Raw genomic sequence first — 20,144 nt, 5'->3', positions numbered from 1 at the left:
TTATCCTATCACCTTTTAATGTGTTATTTTATTTCTGCAGGTTAGGTAGGAAAGCTCGAGATTGGCGCCTTATGTTCAAATTTACGACTCATATGCTGAATCAGAAAGGCCAAAAAATATTTAGTAAGACCAAGTCTGCGTTTTTTTCTAAAATTGCCGCAGTGCTTTCTGATCCCATTGCGAGGGCATTGCAAATTCAAAGATTCCAAAGCTGACGCTACCAAAGTGTTTTTTTTATATGTTAAATCGTCTTTTTAACGTTTTACCGTTTCAATTAGGATTTTTGGCAAGCGAATTCTTCCATAAATGTCAACACCGCGTTTCGTATTTGTTTTAAATCAAGATGGACGCTTTTCGAACCTCGCTCGTAAACTGTTACGGACGTCACTGCGCAGATTCTCATGCAGCGTTGCCACTTTGACAAAAGCCTTAAATTATTAAATTAAAATCATTTTAAAATTACTGATCTTAATCCATTGGTGCAATGAATTAATTCCGAAAATATTTTAAATCTTAATGTTCCCGTTTTATTTAAATTCTTCCAGTTGCTGAATGGTGCATAAAATGATTTTCAAACGACAACGTTGCTCTTGGCATCCGCTTTGAAGCCCAAATAGCCGTTCTTTGGATCTCTTGAATAAACTTTCATTGTTTTCTATCCACAGATTCAAGCAGCGTTGCCACTTTGATATAGAGTCTAAATTTTTATGTCAAAATTGTTATAAATTTCTAACCTTAATTCATTTCAGTTAATAAAGAAATTTAAAAAAAAACAAAATAAAAATTGGTGAAAACTTTAAATGTTTTTTAATGTTATTATTTCACTTATAACGCTACCCTTTTTCAATAGTGCACAAATTGGTATAAAAACCATAACGTCACATTTGTGATTTCTCTGAAACCAAAACGAACACTGTCCGAACCTGACATAGAAGCTTTTAATGACTTCATGGCGCCGATTTTTAAGCGGATTAGCCACTTTGATCTCTAGCATACATTGAAATTATTATAAAAGTCCCGACTTTGTGCAATGAGACAATTTGAAAATATTTTAAACTAATGCAAACTTGTTAAGTCTTCTTTTAAATGTTATCGATTTAATTGAAATTTTGAATTTTTTAATGGTGCACAAGATTTAGAAATGAGAACGTTGCGTTTGGCATTTGTATGACGCTAAAGGGATTTTTTAATCTCTCATATAAACTTTCATTACCGTTATTACAAACCTTTGTAAGCGGCATTCTTGGTTTTAATATCGTTCTAAACCTCCCAACCTTCTTTTATTTGTACAAAGAAGCAAATTCCAATTTTCTGCAACATACATCGATCCACAAATGAAAATACATGATATTTAAACCATTTGTATTTCTTCCAGTTTCAATGAAAATTTGTAATTTCTAAAAATGGCAACATCGCCATGGGCAATTGTTAGGATCCAAATGGGCCGGCCCCTCTTTTAATACTTTTATTGACGTTTTGCGGGTCTTTAAAAGCGGCGTTAAAAGGTTGTTATTATTTTAAAAATGTTTATCTTTATCTGCTCGCAAAATGTAACAATTTAAAAATATTTGATACCGTGATAAATCGTAAATGAAAATGGTTCATGTGTCCAACTATATTCAGGAAATATTTACAGTTTCTCACGCAAATTGTGAAAGTGCGTGGGGGGTTGCAACTTTGACGTTGAGTCCAAGCAGAATTTTAAGAATTATTACAAAAGTTTTGCCCTTGATCAGTCTGTATGATGGAACAATTTCTGTATATCTTAAATTTGTAATTGATACATAGCTACGTGGAATAGATATATACGCAAAAGACATAGAGTGCTCTATAAATGATAATATTAATGTTCAAGGCATTTAATCGAGACCAAGATGGCTGCTTCATTAGTCCTGCACATAAGCTGTCATTGACATCATTGTGAAGCTGTTTAAGCAGCGTTGCCACTTTCACTTAAAGCTCTGGTCTAAAATTAGTTAATTAATTACTTGAAATGTGTTTCAGTGGATGTATTGTTTTGAATAATAGAAACAGCAGAATTAAATTTCGCATATGTTTGCTTGGTAAAATCCTGAGTAAAAACTGTCTGGATTCGATGCGAAAATCTCATATTTCAGCGGATGTTTTTGGGTACGTGGCGCGAAATAAAGATAACAGAAATCTGTTTACACTGCATCTGTAGTCATGGGCAACATCCGAAACCGACAGCCTGATGGGTGATTGATGAAGATGAATAATGTACTTTTTAATTATGTTAATAAAGAGAAATTATGCGCGAAATGCGCGGTTTTTTTTTACGTTAAATAAACAAGTTGGCACAGTGGGTGTGGCCCATCAATCATCCGGAATTAAAAATGAAAATACTCTGTTGCGTCCTGCATTTCCCCCTGTGGGACGTCTATTCTGGTTAACATCGGTATTTTTTCCGCAAGATGGACGAAGACTTTAATCTAAAAAACGACGTTTCCCTGTGTTGTCACATCTGTTTCCGTGGTTTTGACATAGTCCTTTTTAAGCGATTTTAAATTGTTATTTACCGAGTTGAGAAAGGGCTGTCTTGAAAGCATTGAACGATAAAATACATCCAATTTAGCCAAGCAACTTGCCTGCGATACAAAAACGGATATTTTATTAGAAAAGTGGAAACGAAAAGCGTGGCAATTTGAGCAGGATGTTTTCTTTTTCTGATCGAGAACACAGTGAAAAAGTTTTCGAGATATGGGCGGAAGATAATACGGGTGTATCACTGTTTGTTAAGCCGTATTCGTCAACAACGTTTTCAATTTTCATCAGCGGAACAAACTCGGATAAGCGTTTGATATCTGGAAGTTGTTTCACGTAGAATTTGTCAGCTGAAATGTTTAGTTAACTAATTGCCAAAACAACGTATATTCGGTATAGTGGCAAATCTGAAGCTGACAGTTAAATGCTGCAACTTAAGTTGCGTTGAGTTTATAACTCTTCGCAGGAGATAATTATAATTCAATGATCATCCAGTTTAACGAATACAAAAGTTTAAATTTGTATTCGCAGAAATATAAAACTATCCAGATTTTCCAGGGACTCTCATTATAGAGAGAGAAAAACGAAGCTAGGAAGGCGGAAAGAGATTTACGGAGCCGAGCACCTTTATTATGGATCAAGTGTATTTTCCTAGCGGAGTTGGAAAAATTTTCTGTATTATGTGAGCTCTTTTAAATTGAATTTTTTCGGAGAGGCAGAAATATTAATTTTCGCTACCTGCATTAGAGCTTAACATTTCTAATCATAATAACGTAACGTTACGTTTCTATTACCTCCTCCGAAAACGATTTTTTTGGTGTGCTGCCTCAGGCAGCACTCCAAAACAAACTCTAAAGCAAATCTAAGATACTTCAAGCTAAATTATTGTAATTTACACAACATCCAGATGTTTCCATCCTTAATTGTTGTATTTGTTTACTCCACATCTCCCTGATTCTGACACTCGAATTTATTTCCAACCCTTTGAACTTGATGATAATTAGGATAAACATCAGTCCTTTATCTACAAACCCTCAGATTTCAACTCTGTACGGTTTATGTGGAAATTGGGTGCGAATTTTGATATTCAGAGAAGCTCTTTGAATGCAACTGATAGATAACAAAACTGCACCTTTGTGCATATTACGTCGAAATTGTACGCCATCTTGGGTGCTTTCAGAAGGCAATTGACCCCAGAGTTTGAGCATTTTGTTGTACTTTCTTTGACTCTCGATATTTGAAAACGTAAACCAGATCGACTTAAAATACCTTAAATTAATCGGCTTAACAAGCTCTGTTTAAAGCTGGATTGTACTGGATTCTACCCGATTGGTTGCGGAGATACGAGGTAACCTTTATACCTCTGCATTGAATCATTATTATTGCGGGGGAACTCAGTGGCTCATTGAATTTCTTATCAGTCAGAGATATGCACAGTATATCAATCGGAACTCCATAGACACGTATTCTTGACTGTTACTGAAAATCCGAAACAGCCTGTCCTTCTTACTGAAACGGACCTATTATATGCCTACCTGCACAAAAATTGTGCCAAAATTTTGAGGAGATTATTTAGAATACATAGAGCCGGTATCTCGGAAATTCGTAGAGAAATTGTCTTCGACAATAACTCGAATTAATCGACTCTGCAAGCTCTATAAGCCTATACAAATTCCATTGTAATATTTATTTTAGTTTCTGAGATACGGCGCTACTTTTATTCTATTTATTTGATTTTGAAAATTCCTGTTTCAAGTTCAATGTGTCGAGAAATGCACTTTCGAGGCTGCAGGACCTCTAATGATCGAGAGAACATAAGAACCAAATTAGTTATTTTAGGCTAGAAATAGAGCCTCAAAAATTTTTAAAACTTCAATTAAATCAAATCTATCCCTATAATTGAGAACATTTTTATAGTGCCCATGTGAGGGCGACGTTAGATATTTAGCGAATTGTATTCCTATTTTTACAACTTTTTTCTTTCAAAATTGAGAGAAATCGATAGCACCTCTGTGTTATTGAACTTCTGCAAAACAGGACAACTTAGTTCAGAATAAATATTCTTGTTTTTGAAGACAAAATTGTAACTTTTGACCCGATTTACAGTATTTTTCGAAAATGAATTTAATGCCATAATTTTTTCTTAGGATGCTGTTACCCTGCCGACGCCAACACCTGCAAAGCCTAATTGTCATCTGGTTGATTTGCAGCGGCGTCGCAGGGGGTACCAGCCCTCTTTGTCCCACCTCGTGCACCTGCAAACCCTCGGACAAGGGCAAACGGCGGATTTCCTGCTTAGCCGGGGGCATGACCGACCCCATCCCCACCGGACAAATGGACCCCCATACCGAAATTTTGGAAATTTCTGCACCACCGGAGCGGAAGAATTGGCTCAGCGTCACATCAATATTCCAAGTAAGATTTTTTGTTTAAAAACAATTTCCCTGTGGAATTTTTTTACGCTAAAAAAGGGCAAACTAAGTCGACAACCGAGCAATTTTTGATAAATATTAATTGGCAATTAGTGTTCATTGGCGCCTCTTTCCGGAAAAATGAATATTCCCCTGGAGGAAGAAAAGTTAAATTGTCGTTCCCGACCATACAGTGTAGATTCCGAAGATCTGAACAAATTAGAATGTCAGCGGGAGGGGTGAAAAGTTGTTTGCATTTCAAGTTTGAACCAAAACAGTTGCTCTAACTTTTCAGGTTAAAACCGCATACATAATGCAAAACAATTCAAGTTATTTTCTTTCCTTACTATGATAATAACTACTCGTTTTCTAGAGTTTACCAAGCTTCGGCAATTTCCAAAACTGTAATTATATTAAATGCGAAACCTTATTAAAGCGGCTTTATACAATTGAAACTAGCTGCCTTTTATAGCTGGGAATTAAAGAAGCTAATTTAATTTAGATAATTAAATTCGCTTCCCCTTTTAGAATTACGGGATTAAATGAACATACTCTGACTCTGGATCTTCTTGTCTCAGAAAGTAATGTTTCTATTTAGGAGGAGGTTATTTAAACGCATAGTAATAAAGCTGATATTTTCCTTCACTTTGGAAGATAGATGTGGTGGACACTCCTACTGGTGTTTTTTGATAATCTAAACACTTTGGTGAAGGCGCATCATTAGATGATTTTGTAGATAGAAAAATAGGGAGAAATTTAGGGGGCTCGACATTTTTTTCCTTTTTTTATCGCTAAACGGCATGTTTAACTTTTGTTAGTTTGGATTAACTTGTTGAATTTTATATCAAGGTATGAACATAATCACATTTTGTGTTAAACATTTCAGTGGATTTTAGATTACACAGAAAACTTTAAATTCCAAAAACTTAAAACAATTGTGAAAAGGTAAAATATCTATATCTATATCGGTTTATTCTTGCCCTTGTAAATTGCCAAACTAGAAGTTTTCAAATTATGTTGCAGTTGTGGTAAATTTTTAACATAGAGGGTCTCAGGGAAAATTGTTTGTCTTGAATATCTTTTCTGTTATTCGCCAGAAACAAAGTTAAAACACGTCAAATTTAGGGAGTACAAAAATAAAAATAAAACCTTAACCATGTAGAGAATAAAATTACCTTTTAAACGAAGTGTAACACAACCCCTCTTCCAATTTGAAAATTTCAAAGGGGTGGTTTCCAGGGGTGGAGGGATGATGTTCCCATCCATATTCAAGTTGAGGTGGTTTAGCGTTTTTTTTTTAACAAACAACAGAAAATATATTCAGGGTGGACATTTTTCCCTGGGGCAGTGAATATGCAGTGTGATGTGCCAAAAATTTACCACTGTAGTACAGTAGGCAAAAACCAAAAGTAAACGCCAAACTAAAAGTCTTGCACGTCATCAAAGTTCTGTCGCGCTGCCCTGCGCTGTTGCCAGACTTCCGAAGAAATCTTTGTGGCGATATACATACATATAATTTGTTTCAGGACAGTCAATGGTAAGATTTAATAAAAAAATTAAAATTATATGTAAATTAATATACAACACAGAAGCTTCTACAGAAAGGAAAATATAAGAGCAAAAATCGACACAATCATCAGTATTAGATAATAATCTCACAAAATAATCAACACACAAACAATCATGGGTTTGCGATTGACGGCAACCCTGTCAGTTTAAAATTTTCCTAGTGATCATGTTTTTGTATATCTCATGGGAATTATCGAATTTTTGCTAAATGACGTCACATCAAAATTTCTGACCATATTTTATAATATTTATGTTTATATTTTATTTATATTTTATTATATGTATATGTACCTATATGACCATACTGAATATATTTTTAATAATTAACACGTTTTACCTTCGTATGATAATGATAACTAAGTAAGTTTGATATACAGGGTATTTCAAATTCGACCCTCACCATTGGGATCTCGGAAACTAGAGGAGATACGAAGAAGTTTAAATGGGGACAAAGTTGCGTAATCTAGCGTTTGATCAAATACCATTTTCAAAATTTTAATTTTCCGAGTACTTCCGAAGGTATCCGAGAAAAACTAAAAATTGGAGAATCTATTTTTATTTTTTTTAGTGTTATTTGACAAGGAAGATTAAATCCGTAAGTACATTTTCATTGCCACTTTTTCTCAGCTACACGATGACATATTCAGATTTGCCATCTGACGTTTCGTCTTTCCGCTACCATTATCAACTTTATTTTTTCTTATGGGCGCCATATTGAATTTTTCGACAGAAAAATAGTGCGTTTCACTCTGATTTCATTGATATAAAACTTCTTATAATTTACTTTTTTAAAAGTCGAAATATTTAAATAAAAAGAAATATTACATAGTTGGCCTTAACTTCATCGAAAAACTTTCTTTTGTTCGCGTTATATGACAGAACTCCTCAAACGAGATTAGAGCGTGCACAGATTTCCAATGAAAATGAGCTTCAGAAATGAAGAGACACGAGATATGTTAAGACTTTATTACAAATTTGATAGGAACAGTACGAAAACAGCTCAAATGTATTTTGAATTATATCCGGAAAGACAACAGCCGCACAGAACATTATTTAATACTTTGGATGAACATTTAGCTGAGTTTCGTACCTTTGAAAATCTTCTTCCATTCTGCTTCCATCCTTCATTTTAGGTTTTTGGTCAGTTTGGTGAGTTTGGTGCTTTCGAAATGTTCATCCAAAGTTTTAAATAATGTTTTATGCGGTTGTTGTCTTTCCGGATATGACTCAAAATACATTTGAGCTGTTTTCGTACTGTTCCTATCAAATTTGTAATAAAGTCTTAACATATCTCGTTTCTATTCACTTCTGAAGCTCATTTTCATTGGAAATCTGCGCGCACTCTAATCTCGTTTTGAGGAGTTCTGTCATATAACGCGAACAAAAGAAAGTCTTTCGATTAAGTCAAGGCCAACTATGTAACATTTCTTTTTATTTAAATATTTCCACTTTTAAAAAAGTAAATTATAAGAAGTTTTATATCAATGAAATCAGAGTGAAACGCAGTATTTTTCTGTCGAAAAATCCAATATGGCGCCCACAAGAAAAAATAAAGTTGATAATGGTAGCCGAAAGACGAAACGTCAGATGGCAAATCTGAATATGTCATCGTGTAGCTGAGAAAAAGTGGCAATGAAAATGTACTTACGGATTTAATCTTCCTTGTCAAATAACACTAAAAAAAATAAAAATAGATTCTCCAATTTTTAGTTTTTCTCGGATACCTTCGGAAGTACTCAGAAAATAAAAATTTTGAAAATGGTATTTGATCAAGCGCTAGATTACGCAACTTTGTCCCCATTTAAACTTCTTCGTATCTTCTCTAGTTTCCGAGATCCCAATGGTGAGGGTCGAACTTGAAATACTCTGTATATGGCTTCCGAGATAAACATAAGCAATGTGGCCATATTATTTCGTCATACATGATGTGCGAGACTTTAAGTTTGGCGTTAACTATATAGTTAGGTATTATCTTGTCCCTTCTTGATGGTCCCTAATGGGCTCCAGTTGTCCATGGCGCCAGGCGTCTTTGCCAGGATCATATGTCAGATAAGATGAGATGAAATGCAGATGATTACAGCATAACGAAGATGGCTATAGAACTCATGTACTGTTGGGGTACTATGTCTATCTGTTTACTGTGCATTCCAATGCCTTATCGCTTCGCTCGCAAAGGGGGCGAGAGACCCTAAGGGCCATAAAAAAAATCAAAACAATAACAAACTCCTCTTCCTTGGTCACGTTCAGTGCGGTGTTGCCGCTTACGCTTATTTTTACGCTTAAGTTATTAATTAAGTTTTCAATTGCTTTTAGCGATGTTATAATTGAATAATTTTAAGTTTTTTTGTTAGATGTCAAACATCAACATCTGTCAAGTGCGTTTTTCCACATTTTATTCAAATTTTAAAGTTTATTATAGCTTTTCGGTTACGAACTTTGATATTTTTTTTTAAACTACTAGGTTTTCAACTCCTATTGTGACGTACTTTTTTGTTCAAAATGATGTTCTTAATCATTGGTTAAATTTAAGAAAGTTAATTCCCTAACACCCTGTATATATTTCAATTCGCACTCTGGGACATTGGAAAGGCATTTTATGTGATCTTTCAGGTTAACTGAACCTATTAACGACAACAAAATCCCTGTTATTTACCTCCATCATCCTTTCGAATTATTGTATTTTCTATTTAACCCTACATTTATCGTTAAACCGCTGTCACATAAACAAACACAAAACCAATCAGCATCATTGATAGTTTTGGATCGGAAGTTGAATATATTATTGACGACCCCAAATAATTCAGTCATCTACTTCCCCTAATGGGCGTGTTGACCATGCCTCAAGCCTTTGTATTACCTTTATTTGTACAAGTATTATGCCGTAGTTCCAACACAAACGTGTATCTAATACCTATTTGTTCAGGTGTGTGTATTTTATAAGAGAATGGCTTCTCTCAAGACAGGACCTCATGTGTGGCTCATTGAAGATGGTCTGAAATAGCAACTAAAGCATTTAATACCCCTAAACTCTCAGTGTTGTAGGTGTAAATAGTAAACACCTGTTGTTAACTTAGCTAATCCAAATTAATTTCTGCATAAGCATGGTGGTAAGATAAAGTAAACTAATTTAGAAGCTTATGTCAGGGAAGTTAATTTGGACCTTCCTCGGGCTTTATGCACCCACGATTCAGTTTCCTTTATATGAAGAAAATGTAGTGATACATTAACCACATAAATTTCAGAGTTAATTCTTGACATTTCGAAACATGAAAAGCTCGTTACTGCTTTAATGCACCACCTAGGCATCAAGCTTCATTGCTTTAAAATTTTTCCAACTAAAACGCTGCCCCTCTCTCTTATTACCTACTTACAGAAAACTAGGAAATTTCAATACTTTTAATGCAAGATCCTTAGTTAAACTGGAAATTTTGACAAATCAATTGCTCCATTTCCGTGGAAATTAAGGAATTAATCAATGCTCCTCTTTACTCCGCCGTTTCCATGGAAATCATCCTGCTGGCAAAGTTACCAGGAGTTGGAAAGACTGTCTTAAAATTGATATATCTAACCAAATTTAAAACTTGACACAATAACTGTGATGAAATGGGGAATTATATCGTAAAGGTAATAATTAGCCACATCTATTTGCTTGTTTAATTACCAGAAATTTCATTAATCTTTGCCAGTGTCAAACATATTATAGTCAAAATATGTGTACATAGATTTGGGCTATTTACTCCAATTATACTATTATCGATAAGCTAGGTATGAGGAATTAATGTTTGAATTGAAATAATTAATAAATCAGATTGCGGATTTAATTACCGATGTCCAAATTCCAAATGATGTAATCAATTTTCAGTTCTATCAGTCTGTGAAGGCTTTCGTCGCAGGTCAACGCACATTTGGAAATACTTTAGACAAGATTTAGATCTGATTTAGGATTGTTTGAAGCTAAATCCGGTCAAATTTTATAGAAAAGTGTACAATATCACGAAAATAACTCAATTAAAATAAGATCAATTGACGGCAATAAAAAGTCGTGAACAAATCTGGAAAATTCTTCAAAAAATGTTGTTCAGATTAGAAAAAAATTAAACTAAATTAGGTAAAATTAAATTGTGAGAAAATACAGGGAAAGTCGGGGATAATTTTCAATTAAACGTTTGAGAGAGAAGCCATGGAACAATATCAGGTGAATTCAAGTTATTATTAGGTAAATTGAGAATACTAGAAGGTCTTGAATAAATCTGGAGACCAAATTGGGTAAAAAAAATAAACAAATATTTTTAAAAATCGGGGAAATTGCGGATAAGTTTTAAGACAAAGATAATAAGAGAGTTTTTTGAACAACATTAAGTGAGTTAAAATTAGATCTATTATTGAGGGTAACAGGAAGTCGTGAATAAATCTAAAAGGGAGAGCTTCCATTGAACTTTTAACCTGGCAAGCAATAGTTAGACCTTACAGTACACATCTCACTACACTGGACTGGGCGGTAATAGGTTAAATGAACTTGACTATATTCGGAAGAGTCCCTCAGCACTTATTTCCATACTAATAGTTTTACCCATTGCACTACATATCGAATCTGGCCATCGGTGAGCAACATAATGCGTTTTACCTGGTAATAGTTAGGCCCCACTTCTCAAAATACTAAACTTAAAATGTATTGAACCTACAATAGCGACAGTACCAAACATCACCGTTAACCCTCGGGCAAAGATGTTAACTTTGCCACTTTGAATCGTCCTCCTTAGGGCCGGTTTTTCAAACTACTGGTAACGTTGCCAGCAAGATAACGTCCATAGAATTGAAGAAATTAGCCAATGCTTCGCTTTAATTTCGTTATTTCTGTTGAAATTACCTTGCGGACAAATTTACCGGGGGTTACCAGAAGTTTGAAAAACCGGACGTTAAAATGGAAATGCGATACCTTAGACCAAGTTTAAAACTGGACCTAGTGAATGTGATTGGGGCATTATATTGTAGAAATGCTAACCTGCCACGTCTATTTGCATTATTAGCATCTGTTCGCAGATTTGCAGTTACCAGGATTATCACTAATCTTTCCCAGTGTCAAATGCAGGGTATCCAAGATAAAGATATTCAGCACGGGGATCTCGCAAACATTACCAGATAGAGACTTGATTAAATGGGAAAAAAAGTTTTCTGTTATCTTGGACACACTGTATATTACAGTCACAATATGCGCGCATAGATGTGGGCTATTTAGTCAAATTATGCTATTATCGATATGCTAGATATGAGGATTAATGTTGGAACTGAAATAATTAATAAATGAGATTGCGGAATTAATTGCTAATGTCCAAATTCCAGTGACGCAATCAATTTTCAGCTCTATCAGTCTGTGAAAGCTTTTGCCGCAGGCTAACATACAATTGAAAATATTTTGAATAAGTTAAATTTGTCCAGTAGATCAATTAATTAGCAAATTAATATGATGTCGCATCGCAGTGTACGTAGACATTACGAAAATATTTGCTTTTTTTTCCAGCATTTCAAGCAAATGGAAGAGCTCCACATAAGCCACTCCAACATCAACCAAATAAACATGCACGCCTTTTGGGGCATTCCCACTCTGAAAATACTGGATCTGAGCTGTAACAATATTAGTGCCGTGTTCGACCACAACTTTCGCGGCCTGGTGAATTTAATCGAACTCAACTTAGACGAGAACCGCATATCGTCATTGCAAAGTGCCGTGTTCAAGCATCTGACCGAATTGAGGATATTGAGTTTACAGAGGAACAAACTGCACATGTTCGTGCCCAGGACGTTCCTCAAGCTGGTTAAATTACGCGTGTTGCGGATTAGCGGAAACAAGTTTGACGAGCTGGATCCTGAGGCCTTTAAGGAAATTCCGGTAAGCACAGAATTCAGAATTCCTTATGCAAACATCAAATAGCAGATATCTTCAACGATCCGCGAACACTCGCGCTTATCAGAAACTAACCTAGACACGCCATTTGTTACTTTCAGGCCGCAAGTTTCTTGTCGGATAAACTTGGCTAAGTGCAACTGAACTTAGCAGTAAATCATTTCGGTTTCTTCAGGTTTGATGTTGGCGCCCCAGGTTGTGAATGATGTCCTTTTCCTGTAACAACTCAATTTCTTGCTAGAAACGACCCTTGGAGAAATATCTCTTTTAATCTTTTAAGTTCGGCAGCAGCAGCTCGGCTTTACTGTTTGTTTTTCAAGATGGGTTAACGTAATAAGTTAATCCTTTAAGAAGATAAAAGGAAGTGAGCAGGAAATTAAGGCGAATCTATTATTAAAATCTTGCTTTAAAAGACAGTTCAATATTGAACTTCTGCTCTCAATATTTTCCTCATAGTTTATGTAGTTGAATGATGTCTGAAATTGGTATTGATAGTAGTGTATTGTGGCAATATACAGGAACGAGTTACAAAAAGAGTCTGCACCTGCTCTTTTCCGGCAATAAATTTCCATTGGTTCTCTTCTTAATTTTGGTGCAGTTCCAGCTAGCAGCAGTTACCGTATATTACGAGGATACTTCAGATAGATTCTCGTTTCGTTTGCTTTTATTTAGGTCGATGTGAATTTGTAACTAAAATTTATTGAACTTATATATTTTTAAAAAACCTACACTCGTCTGCAAATCCTTGGAGATGTTTGATGGTAAATCTGTCCAAAACGTTTTCTGATTGTTTTTGCACGATATTTTTCCTGGGGGAAAAGTTTGAAGAGCGATTTTTAAGCCTTTCGTTCTATAAATAGTTCTTTTCTCTGTTGTGACGAAAACAATTCAGACGTCGCGGCGCCTTTGCCGTCCATACATGTCCGGAAAGACGTCTTCGACGTAATGTCTTGTTTTGCTTTCCGCGTTACGTAGTTCGAACACAAACATCCTGTAATGAAAAACCATTTTTGTGTGTTTACAAGGTGTAATTTATTTGCCTGAAAATGTTGGTTTTTATGCACTTTTTAATCTCGCGTCGAAACATTTTATTAGATTATTTGTGCGAAGGCGGAACTTACGTCGTTGACTTTAATTTGTATTAGAACTATAGACGGTATCGAAAATTTCGAATTATGAGAATTTTTTTGAAAAATTATTGAGTTCTTGACCATATGATGAACTAATAATCTATTAAATTAAATCTAGAATTCGAGGGAAGGACTCAGGGGGTCTGCGAAATTGTCTGCTTGGTATTTTGACAATTTTTTAAACTGGTCTCAAATTAATAACATTTTAATGAAATGCCATGAAACTTCCGACAACGTATTTAATTTGTAACAAAATTTTTCAAATATGGGACAACATCAGAGTCCAGTTCCCAGAGAAAAATCCCCAGAATCGAGGTTTTTTAAAACACTGCATGGCGTAACAGAAAGCTATTGTTACTTGCATACACCAGATATTATAGTCCCACTTAGGTATTATGCTGGGCTTACCCGTTTCCTTTTAAATTTAATGAAGCTTTTCAGGAATATTTAATGTTCATTTTATGGAATTTAAATAATTTTTCCAAGCTGTTATTTAAAAAGCAGATAATCTGCGTTTAAAATTCTGCTGAATTTTAATAGATTTTGTTTTCTTTTTTGAATTCAAAAAAGGGGGGTTCTCATACCCTCAAGCTTGGAATATTTTTAATTTTTGCAAAATGTATATAATCTTTAAACGTAATTTTTGTTCAATTAATCATTTTCAACATCCAACCAAACGTACCCAAAAAAAAAGTTCAAATAGGAAACGTAGTCAACTTTTTGGAGTAATGCTCTGGTGTAAACGCAGTTACTTTGAAAAATGATGGAACAGAACAGCATGGCTGCGACGTGTATATATGGTTGCATGCACCCCTGAAATTATTGCTATTTGATTGAGTTTATGTAAAAGAAAGTTTATGGAATGGACCTAACTCATTAGGGGGAAATTCTTTTAAAATGTTTATTTCTAACCTGGACTTTCTGGACGCAGACCTTAAATATGTAATATGTAATAGCAATGCTAGATTGTCATTAAATCACCTTGATACAGAGGATTTCCTAATGAGCGATGCAGCTTTGCCGAAAGCGACTTAAAACGATTCAGATTTGCAACAAGATATATCTGAGGATGCCATATAAATTCAACACTAGCTGCGATTTCTTGCCTGATTTGGAACGGGAAATTTGCATTTCTATCTGGAAACTGTCTTGACGAGGTGATTTGCCCTAAAACTTAATAATTTATGCAGTGAAAGAAAATTCCTTCTGAGGTGTATTAAAGAACGCCGCAGTTTTTAAAAACCATACAGAAATAATATACTCATGAGGCAGCCAAAAGGGATTATTATAATCCTTTCCTTTTTCCCTTCAGAGTTGGCGGCATGAAACGAAACCGAGGCGGCGCAGAAACTCGATATGAATAAGAAATGAGGTTGCGCTAAATTAAAAACAAACAATAAAAAATAATGATGTGTGTTTCGCTGAAAATTGTGCTGAGGATTATGCATAACGATATGTTGAGCTGAAAATTGTCAGCCAAATGGTTTTTTGAAGCGACGAGGCGAGCGCGCAGCCCCATTGTCAGACACGAGGGTCGTATTTTCTGATTCGGTTATTTGGGTTAACATCATCTAATGATTAATGAATAAACGTCCGGTCATTAATTTTATGTGCACTATTTTGGTTTATTCGCGTTTAGGGTATTTCATGACTATAGTTACTGCCCTGAAGGTCGCTTTAGGATCCATTTAGTTTCTAGTGGGAATATTTCAATAAACTCTCTTTAAATTTTTAGCTTCGAGCTTCCTACATAATCTATGAATTTCGCAAAAGTGCCCGGAACTGAACAAGGAAGTAGAAGACCGGAAGAATATATCCAAACTTTTCTTGACAATGAAAGATGCAGCTATTTTTGTGTGAAATTTGCAATTGAGTCACCATTTGACAGTACTCTTAACAGCTTAAGACTTGTTGATTTATATGGGAAAATGTCGTGTGAAAATATTCGAAACATCAACTAATACCTGGGACTTCGCTCTCCAATAATTTGGTTCAAAAATAAATACCTATTGAAGGAATTCACATTGGAAAAGTTCTAAAATACCCTATATAAGCTCCCACCAACATGCAGCTTTATAGCAACGAAAACATTCGAAATTTACAATCGCGTTGGGAAGCCAAACAACTTTTTCTCGTCCACATGAAAGTTTGGAGAAATATCCTTTTAGTTAGTTTATTTTTCATTGCCCCGTTGGTATAGATTTAAAGGAAAGTTTCTAGCCGGCAAATATTTACTTCAATCTGTCGACTAACTATGCGGAAATGTGCTTTATTAAAAGGAGGTTATTTTCTGGATTAAATTACTTGATGTTTCCATCAAAACGTTCATTGAAAGACAAGCAACTTCCCATACAAATTTTGACTAATTACACATCTCAAAACGCTGCTGTCTCACGCTTCCTAACTTTAAATAAGGTAATGTATAAGGCAGAAATTAACCGAACACCTGCAAAACTTCAGCTCCCTCCCCCTCTCTCTTGGCTGAATCAATTTTATAAAGTTCCGTAAATTACTTCAAATTAAGAGTAAATATTTGGGAAACTTGTTCCAGGTAATCCTTGCGAGATGTCCTAGTTTCCTTGAGAGTAAATTTTTGGAGTTTGCCAACTACATTTTCCTGTTCTCGAGCTCGGAAATTTGAATTTCGAGATTCTAATTAAATACCTACTCATCTCTTTCTTAAAGGTGGAATTATGTAAGATCCTATCTCTCTGTTTCTGAGATATAAAGTCGGTTCCGACTTTATATCTCAGCGGGTGTGTCTCAAATATTTTTGATATAGGTGATGAATTTTCAGGGAGGTGCATCTGCCAAATTCACGCATCACCACAAGAGAACAGGCAATTTCATATTCGCAGTAAACTAAATTTAATGTAGACTTTGATGAAGACAAGTTCAGGCTTAATTTATTTCCCTTTAGTTATCTTGCGAAAGCCACTCAAATACAAAATGGGAGTAAAGTTGATTCGGTTTCAACGAAATATTTATTTTTCTTTGCACCAAAACAAAACCGCTAATTTTTGGCCTTGTGTCCCCTCAATATTCTGCCACTTTCACAAGTTTATCAGATAATAAGCAATGATGATTAAACAGGATGTTAAATCTTCGCATTATATAATATTATATGTACGTCGTGTTAATCAAATTTTGATATTTTTTTCTTCCAAAGGGCACTAAATACAATATTTCAAACACATTCTTCTAAATTTTTAGCCTTAAGACTCTTTAATAATCTACTATAAGTAATGAACAACGACGTACTTGCCCTGAATTTAAAATCCTTCCAAATTGTTGTTAACGCTCTTAAATTGTTCCTCTATCGACGATAAGTTGAAATATTCAACTGTTCAAGAAAGTTGGCTAAACTCACGAACACCATTTATCGGAATGTGGATTAAAGGTCTTAATTTTTAATTAAGGTTTCGAAGCTTTGTGGGTGGTGTTCTGTGAGTAAATCTAAGAGGAAAACCTATTTATTAATTACGAACTGAAAGATGGTAAGTGACTGACATTTTCATTACAGAGTGACTCTTAATAGTTACCTAAATTCAAAACTTGTTCAAACTTATCATAATACTTTTATGAAGGCACCCCAAATTTGTAGCCTCAAGCTTCCTCAATAACCTGTCACATAGTCAAATTTATGATGTAATAAATAATATCAGGCCCGAATTTAAAACATATTTTACTTTCGAAAGCAATTAGAGAATTTCTACCAAATTGGCGAAAAATAAACAATGACTTGTTAAACTCAGATTTTGGACCCTTTTAAACTTTTTTGACAATAGTGAATATGTTGTTTTTCTTATTAATTAATTAAATTTATAAATAAAGCACCTCCCTACAATACATCTAAATACATATTTGACGTGGACGGTAGAAAGAACTTCGTATAATCTATCGAAATGTGCTTCAAACTAATTCTTCTTAAGCTCGTTGATTATGGTTTGAAGTATTATGAGCTATTTCTAGGAGTTTGAACTGAATTTTTGATGGTCAATCTAAGAAGAACAATCTATGAGTAAATTTTTAGTTTAATTATAACGGGAACTTGGCACATAACTTGACATCCAATCTTCTAATTCCACCCACAACACCACCGTAAACAAACCCTCAAGCTTCCCCCTTCGATATACTGATACAATTTTTTTTGTTCCAGGAATTGCGAACGTTGGAATGTCGACATTGTGGCCTCCAGCGGATAAACACCCAAATCTACCACTTGTTGCCTTATTTAACTCACTTAGACCTGGGATACAACGTGATTCAGTATTTATATTACGACGAATTCCAGGACCTGCACCGCCTACACAGCCTGAAACTGGACGGCAATTTGTTTCCAGTTATTTTGGAACACACCTTCGTAAACCAGCAGCAATTGAAGTATTTATGTTTAGCCAGAAACCGGATAGCAAAGTTGCCAGCAACTGCCTTAAAGAATCTTACCAGTCTGGTTGAACTAGATATCGGGTATAACAAGCTTTATAAAGTGGAAAGCGTGGCTTTCTCTCATATTGCCAGAAGCCTGGAAAAGCTGATAATCAGTGGGAATAACATCAAGCTTGAGGGAATTAAAACTGTTGTGGATGCTGTGTATAATGTGGTGGATTTGAGTGTGGCAAATATGAAAATCCTTGATTTTCCTACAAACTTTTTTCCAGACAGACTCAAGTCTTTGAATCTTTCTGGTAACAACTTGACCGAGTTGTTTCCAGAAATGTTGCCTAAGCAGCTGGAAAATTTAGATCTTAGCAATAACAAACTAAAAGGCCTAAACCAGAGTGCCGTACTCCATCTAGAATCATTGACATCAGCTGATCTGCGCGGTAACCCATGGACGTGCGAATTGTGCCATATCACTGACATGTTTTTTCGTGTAAACAAATCGAACCTGTTTACGAATCTAACTTGTGCCTTTCCCAGTGTTCTAAACGGTAAACCCTTAGCTAAGTTAAACTTAGAAGAAATCCCCCCTTGTGGTGGGACTGAATACACTGAAGAAGACTTTGAGGAAACCAGCAGAAGAGGGTTGTTCATAGGCCTGGTTTGCATACTAACTTTAGGCGTTTCTTCAGTTACATTCGTGATTTACTCCTGTGTTAAAAGACATAGAGATAACGCAGCGCAAAGAGAGAAACGGACTTCGGAGAGTTGTCAAGAGAACAATATTGCTCATGCGACAGTATTCAGCAAAAGCCAAATAAGTTTCCAGTTTCCTTTAGATTTGACCGAGAGGAAATTGTCGGTTTCTACTATCGATGAGATTAAGAAGGAAGATCGTCAAGGCATGTCGAATGGGTCAGTTGTGACGGGTCTGTAAATATCTCAAAAAACAATGGTACTTCTGGCTTGTCCCTTTAAAGCTATTTAGATAGACCGAAATTGTTGAAGTTATCACAGATGTAAATAGATGGATATGAATGAAAGTGGAATAATATCGAAACTAATTTCCGACATATCGTAGAAAACGGCGTGATTTAATAATTGTAAGATATAGAACAGTAAGAGTATTAATGTATTTATCTCTAAAACTGCAAATTGGCTGAGGTATTAATAAAGATTGTATAATTTTTTAACTAGTGGTTCTCTATTCGTTTTTAAGTGATTATCGAGGAGTCCCATGGATTTTCATGGATCAACCTCGTAGCGATTATGGACGAAAAAACTGGTCGAAATTGAAAACAAACGGGAATCGCAGTGTTGTCATACCTCTCTTGTTTATATTTTTTATGATTTTGCAAAAATTGAACTGATGAATAGTGAATTTTTCCTCTATGGCTTCATCAAAAATGAATGATATCTCCGATAAACTAAAAGTGTAAACAGACAATTCAAAATCGATTACGCTCTGATTACCAGTTATTTCAAATTCCCGAGTTCTAGCTGAGGCAAAATCAAACCGTTTGATACAGTCGCCTGGGGAAATCCTTTGAAGCAGTAAATTTGCGTTAGCAGTTGACAAGTTTTCTGCTGCCTTTGAAATTAGACTGGATTTGTGTATCATTGGACCGATTTAAAAGCTTCCAGATAAAATATCTCCCCTTTTAGCGAGCATTCATCTCTCGTGTTTTCTATCCCGATTCTGGTTCAAAAATCCCTTGTCTAGGGTGTAATAGAGAAGCAAACACAAGAAGATCTCGGAGAAAATGTTAATTTAGTCGAATTTGAGATTGAGAGAGAAAACTCAATATTTGTGCCCGGAAAATTAACAAACACTTTGACAGATTTGCCCGAGGGGTTTGGTTCGACAGATAAAGCGTAATCGACGTTAATTGGCTGATATTAATCGCTCTAACTTCGTTCCGGTTACCACTTGTTTTGAGGCGAAAATATTAAAGCGAATTTATTGGATATTGCTTGCAATTCACTCTGATATAATTCTGCACGTTCGCGATTGAATTTCTCAACATTTCAGTAATGAGCCTTGATCACTTCATGAGGCCACCTCAAGAGATCCAAATGATGAAAAATGCCTCTTTCGCAATAAACCTAGATCCTGACTTCCCGAAACAATCAACGACTTCCTTAACGTTCGCCCGAGAAGAAATTACAGTAGCGCTACTTCCTCTATCAAAAGTGGCCAGGGTTGGAAAACAACCCCATTGTATATGCCATAAAATAAATTACGAA

At 35.2% G+C, this 20,144-nt stretch overlaps 1 protein-coding gene across 2 annotated transcripts in view; it reads left to right on the top strand.

The window, feature by feature from the left end:
• The window catches only part of LOC136418060 (carboxypeptidase N subunit 2-like), a 39,041-nt gene extending 19,984 nt beyond the window's left edge, over nt 1-19,057 (top strand). Inside the window, exons 1-4 of one of the 2 annotated variants that reach the window (XM_066403978.1) lie at nt 1,494-1,505; nt 4,650-4,917; nt 12,001-12,369; nt 17,674-19,057. In XM_066403978.1, coding sequence (XP_066260075.1) covers nt 4,651-4,917; nt 12,001-12,369; nt 17,674-18,834 — 1,797 coding nt within the window. In that variant the 5' untranslated portion in view covers nt 1,494-1,505; nt 4,650 and the 3' untranslated portion in view covers nt 18,835-19,057. Of the gene's footprint in view, nt 1-1,493; nt 1,506-4,649; nt 4,918-12,000; nt 12,370-17,673 lie in introns of those variants that run through there. The other variant, XM_066403977.1, reaches the window with a different exon arrangement.
• The last annotated feature ends 1,087 nt before the right edge of the window (nt 19,058-20,144 follow it).

The sequence above is a fragment of the Euwallacea similis genome, chromosome 32, assembly GCF_039881205.1.
Source record: "Euwallacea similis isolate ESF13 chromosome 32, ESF131.1, whole genome shotgun sequence".
NCBI lineage: Eukaryota > Metazoa > Arthropoda > Insecta > Coleoptera > Curculionidae > Euwallacea > Euwallacea similis.
Note: the sequence above shows the minus strand (reverse complement) of the source record. Positions and strands in the feature narration are given on the sequence as shown.